The sequence below is a fragment of the Vanessa atalanta genome, chromosome 1 (assembly GCF_905147765.1).
Source record: "Vanessa atalanta chromosome 1, ilVanAtal1.2, whole genome shotgun sequence".
Classification (NCBI taxonomy): Eukaryota; Metazoa; Arthropoda; class Insecta; order Lepidoptera; family Nymphalidae; genus Vanessa; species Vanessa atalanta.
Window position 1 is genome coordinate 4,269,473 of NC_061871.1, and position 4,861 is coordinate 4,274,333.

General features: G+C 32.0%; 1 protein-coding gene across 1 annotated transcript; it reads right to left on the minus strand.

Annotated features, from left to right (window-relative positions):
• Window positions 1-2,106: 2,106 nt before the first annotated feature.
• LOC125065772 (fork head domain-containing protein FD4-like) lies at window positions 2,107-3,410 on the minus strand. The gene has a single exon (XM_047673591.1). It carries the CDS (start codon window positions 3,367-3,369, stop codon window positions 2,590-2,592), a length of 780 nt encoding a protein of 259 aa, XP_047529547.1. The 5' UTR covers window positions 3,370-3,410; the 3' UTR covers window positions 2,107-2,589.
• Between the last annotated feature and the right edge of the window lie 1,451 nt (window positions 3,411-4,861).

The following is a 4,861-nucleotide window of genomic DNA, read 5'->3' on the forward strand; positions in this document are numbered from 1 at the left end:
ACTACAAAAATCGTTTTAAAATTAAAGTTAGACAGCAAAGGTTTACGGATAAAAAAAATATCATAGCATATCACAACTAAAATATGGTTTAGCAAGAAATGTAACCGTAATATGAGCAAAGAAATTATTTGCAAATATTTATGTTAAGCAGAAAGTGATGCTTTCGACGTTTGAATATACTAATAAAATGGTTGATTTACGTTCAAAGTGATACGTTGTATTTATAATTTATTTTAATATTTCGTTATTTACTTGTAAACGATATGTTAAGTATTTAAGTTTAAACTTTATTTGTTAGTCATAAACATTTGTAAAATATCCTCATATTTATTCCGTATTGTTTAAAATTAAAAAAGGGCAGTAGGTATTTAAACAACAGTTCAGGTGTAGATCAAAAATTACAACAAATTATTTTAGCATCCCGACGTTTCGAGCACTTTGCAGTGTTCGGGGTCACGGAATATACGCGATTAAATTCGTTAAAAAAAAAAAAAAAAACTAGTTTTATTACAACAAATTACTAGATAAAGATTGTATATGAAGGTTAGTCAGTTTGAATATAATTTAATGTATTTGAATGATAACAATACAACACTAAGCAGATGCTATTATAATAATCGATTTCTTACCTTAGGTACGTATTTTTCCATAAATAACCAAGTTATTCGAAAGCGATTTAAATTGGATAATAAATAACATGACAAAAAGTCAAATCAATCTTCAAAATCTTGCTGCGTCTTTCTAATCCAAGTAAATAACTTAGTAAAAAAGATCCAACCAGCAACCAAAATAATCAGTTATAAATAGTTTTATAGCCACTAACACTAAGTAATCTCCGCAAAAAACGTTTGGATTTATAAGTTAATTTAACTAATCATTTGTTTGAAACCTGCATCGCCGTTTTCTTATAAGCAGTAGGTACTACTATTTCCTTGTGATAATATCCGTTCAATTAAAATCAAACCCAAACTTTGTTTAAACAAAAAAAATGTAAATAGATCTTAAATTAACTCTTAAATTTGTTATTCAACATATTACTAGTTTTTTTTTATTGGACATCCAATATCTGCTGAACAAAACTTGTTTGATTATAATGTAACAACTCAGAAATATAAATAATGTTGTAGATCCAAATAAGTTTTTGTTGAGACTTAGATGTGACCTTTTTAAGGTTAAGTCTTTATATATTTTAATAAGAATTTTAAAAAAAATACCTATTAAAACAGTAAATAGTATCTTAATTTTTTTTATTATTTGAAAGTTTTATTTACATTTACAATAACTTTATAATTATAGTTATTTAAATCATGAAGACTATAAGTTAAGTTCGATTTTTCAAAAACCTTTTAAGTATTCAGCTAAAGGGTCGGTGAGTCAGCAATTGTTCAAGTGGATGCAATACCATGATCTATTAGACAACAAATGCGGTCGTTACAGCACATTACACCGTGAAACAGACCACCTCCGCGACCATTTTTTACCACTTAGAATATTCCTCTCGTCCTACGCCCCCCACGATGGATCGATCAAATCTAAAAAAATCGATAATTTGACTGAAAAACCGTGGTAAGTTGATTAAACCAATTTATACCACCCGGAATTACGCGGGAAGGTATGCCAGATACGAATATAAAAAAACTGTTTGCATCTATAATTCAATTGTTAATAAATATACAAAAATATATAACAAAGCAAATGACTTATTTTATTTATGTATGTATACTAATATTCTTACGAGTTTTGTCTGAGATAATTCAACTAACATTTAAACTACCACAATCTTAAAATATGACTTATGTCTATTAGAAGGATTAAATGGTAATCAAAATTAGCTGTGTGTATGCATTTTATCCATCCTATTAATAATCTTCAAACAATACATTAGTTAGGTACTATCAAACATTGGAATAAATAAATCTCCGACATAATAAAACAAAGGTTAGAATTAAGTATTTCATTTAATATACCGACTAAAATTATAACAATGAAAACAATATTTACAGTAATGTATACCTATTATCTACAAGTAACAATAAAGCGAAAATAAATAACAATTCTTTGTTCTTTCAATCAACGTGACTGGCGGTTCTTCATGCGAAATTTACAAATATATCTCAAATTAATATTTACACACCTATATTATATGATAATAGCAAATACGTCACGATATTAATAAATTAAATTGTATTAAATAATCCTATTTTACTCTTCATAAATATCTACAAATGAGATCACTAACATCAACGCTACTTTTACAGAAATATTTCGAGTTGTTCAGCACGGGCACTTGCCAGTATAATTAAGTACCATTTAGGCCTCCCGTCGCGGCGCTGCAGAACGCACATCACTAAGCTTAAACGGTACGATTCTATGAATATTTATAAAACTATTCTTCACATTTTTTCGATAAAAACACATCACCAATTTTAAGATAAAACGAATTATAACGATTTAATGTATGATTTACTTATTTCGGTCTTTTCACGTTTTTTTAGAGATTGGAATTTGTATAGTTTTTCAAAATTACTACAGTACTTACAACCTAACATTGCACGAGATATTGGAGCAGTTCGAAGGAGACCGCTGATGTCACGCTACCGGCAGGGGAGGTGGTAGTAGGTAGCATGGACGCAGGGCGTGCGCCGCCGCTTGCAGGAGTTCAGCTTGGTACCGCTGGGCAGCCAGCACGTATGGAGATGGCATAGTAAAGTCTATCTGTGGCATCACTTGAACGGCCTGCATCGCAAGCAAATGATTTGGAGGAGATGGAGACGCCCGCGGAGGCTCCGGCTCTAGTAAAGCGTCTATTGTGAACGCTCTTCGCGGTCTTTCCCTTGGCAACATTGTTATCGATGCTGTCTCTGGTAGCTCAGCAGGTTCAGGGCTTAATTGTGGACACATAGGTGGTGAGTACATACTCGCGGTTGGTAGGGGTGGTGGTGGTGGTGGTGCTCCAGCTTGCCGCGCCAAGAAAGCTCGGTTGAAGCTAGCGAGCGCAGCTAATTCTGCATTCAGGTTGTCTTTCTCACCTTTCTGAAGCTTAAACCTCTTACGACGGCGCAACAATGACCCGTTCTCGAACATGTCAAATGCTTGAGGATGCAAAGTCCAATAGGCGCCTTTTCCAGGACGATCGGGACGTCTTGGCACTTTCACAAAACAATCGTTAAAGGAGAGATTGTGTCTCAGAGAGTTCTGCCAGCGCTGAGTATTCCGTCGGTAATATGGAAACCGGTCCATAATAAACCGGTAAATTTCGGACAGCGGCAACATACGTTCTGGAGAGCTCCAAATTGCCATTGCCGTCAAAGAAATGTACGAATAGGGTGGTTTTTGATCACCGTACGATTCACGCGAAGGTCGCGGCATCGTCACTGGCACCAACTACGGAATAGTTGTCAATAATCAAATTTAAAGAACTGCACAGTGTTGGTCACGTCACTTCAATACGAGGTGTCAAAAGGAACTGAGGCGAGGAGAGCTCGCTGCTCGACCCGCCCGTTCTGCCGGGACCCGCTGAGAGCGAGCGGAGCGGCGCTCTGCGAGCATGCGATTGGTCCACCATCTAGCCAATAACAAAAGCCCAATTTCAGGTATGATGTCGGCTTTCGCTCCACTAACAAGGAATTTAAATTGATATTATGTTTATATTGCCTCCAAATATATTTGTGATGACACCGCTTTTTATTTAGCGTATGTAAATTACGAGAATACAGAAAAAGAGATTTAAATTATACACTCGATACAAATGTTCAATTTGAAAAAGTATTGCCATTATAAATTAAATTCAAGCTTTGCAATATGAAAGCTCAATATGGTTACAAAGAAGTAGGTATTACTTTTATGTCCCGCGTATTAATAATAAAAAGCTTTACAAATATATTTAAAAAAAACTTCTTACTGTCTTAACACGTTGAAATATATGTGCAGATTGTGTTATCACGATATTACTAATCCATCCTATCAATTAAAAAATATTAACAACCTAATAAATAAATATTACAAAAGTACACGAAATACATTTTTATTTGCATACCTTATAATTCTGAGGATTAATTAAAATCAAAATTCGCAAAAATCTTCCATTTACATTATAACGGTGACAAATATTTAATTTCTAATTTTACTCGGGAATAATGTTGTATTAATTTCAAAAACATACGAATAACGTTCTGAAATCGATCAAACTTATTTCTATGAAAGCCGATACAATAACAAAATATGTACATATATTTTAAATATATTATATTAATATTAATGCAACTGCATTCATATTTCTAACAAACGCATACTTGGTGCTATTCTGTAAAAACTCACTAAATTCTAACATTGACGCTGTCATTTTCTCCTTTGATTTAGATAGAGTTTACCCTTACAGAATAGCTCTATGATTACGACTTTTTGTATATCATCTTTAACTAATAATAAATAAAATCTAATTAGTAAAGGAGAGATTGGAATAAAAAATGTTTGAAACATGCAAATTTCAGTAATTATAATTATTAGTTTTTCTCAATTTTTAAATAATGGTTATTTAATTTTGACAACTGGGTGGTTAAACTAAAATAATAAGATATAGATAGAGTAATACATTACAATTATAATTTTAATATGATTAATAAAGCAGGCAGGCCGAGTGTCAAAAACATTTTATAGTCTTAATTAATATATTTAATTTATAGTTTAATTTATAAATATTTTCTGCAATCTTCAACATAAATATAATTAATTATAGTAAAAAAAGACAATAGGTAGGTACTTAGCACAATAATTTTAATATACTGAAAATGTTAAAATTATCTAGACTTGTAAAATTTTATATTTTAATAATTTCACCCTGCTCTAGTTATCTATTAAATGG

Bases quoted from the DNA above. Each gene is read 5' to 3' on its own strand.
- LOC125065772 (XM_047673591.1), bottom strand. From the start codon at position 3,369: ATGCCGCGACCTTCGCGTGAATCGTACGGTGATCAAAAACCACCCTAT.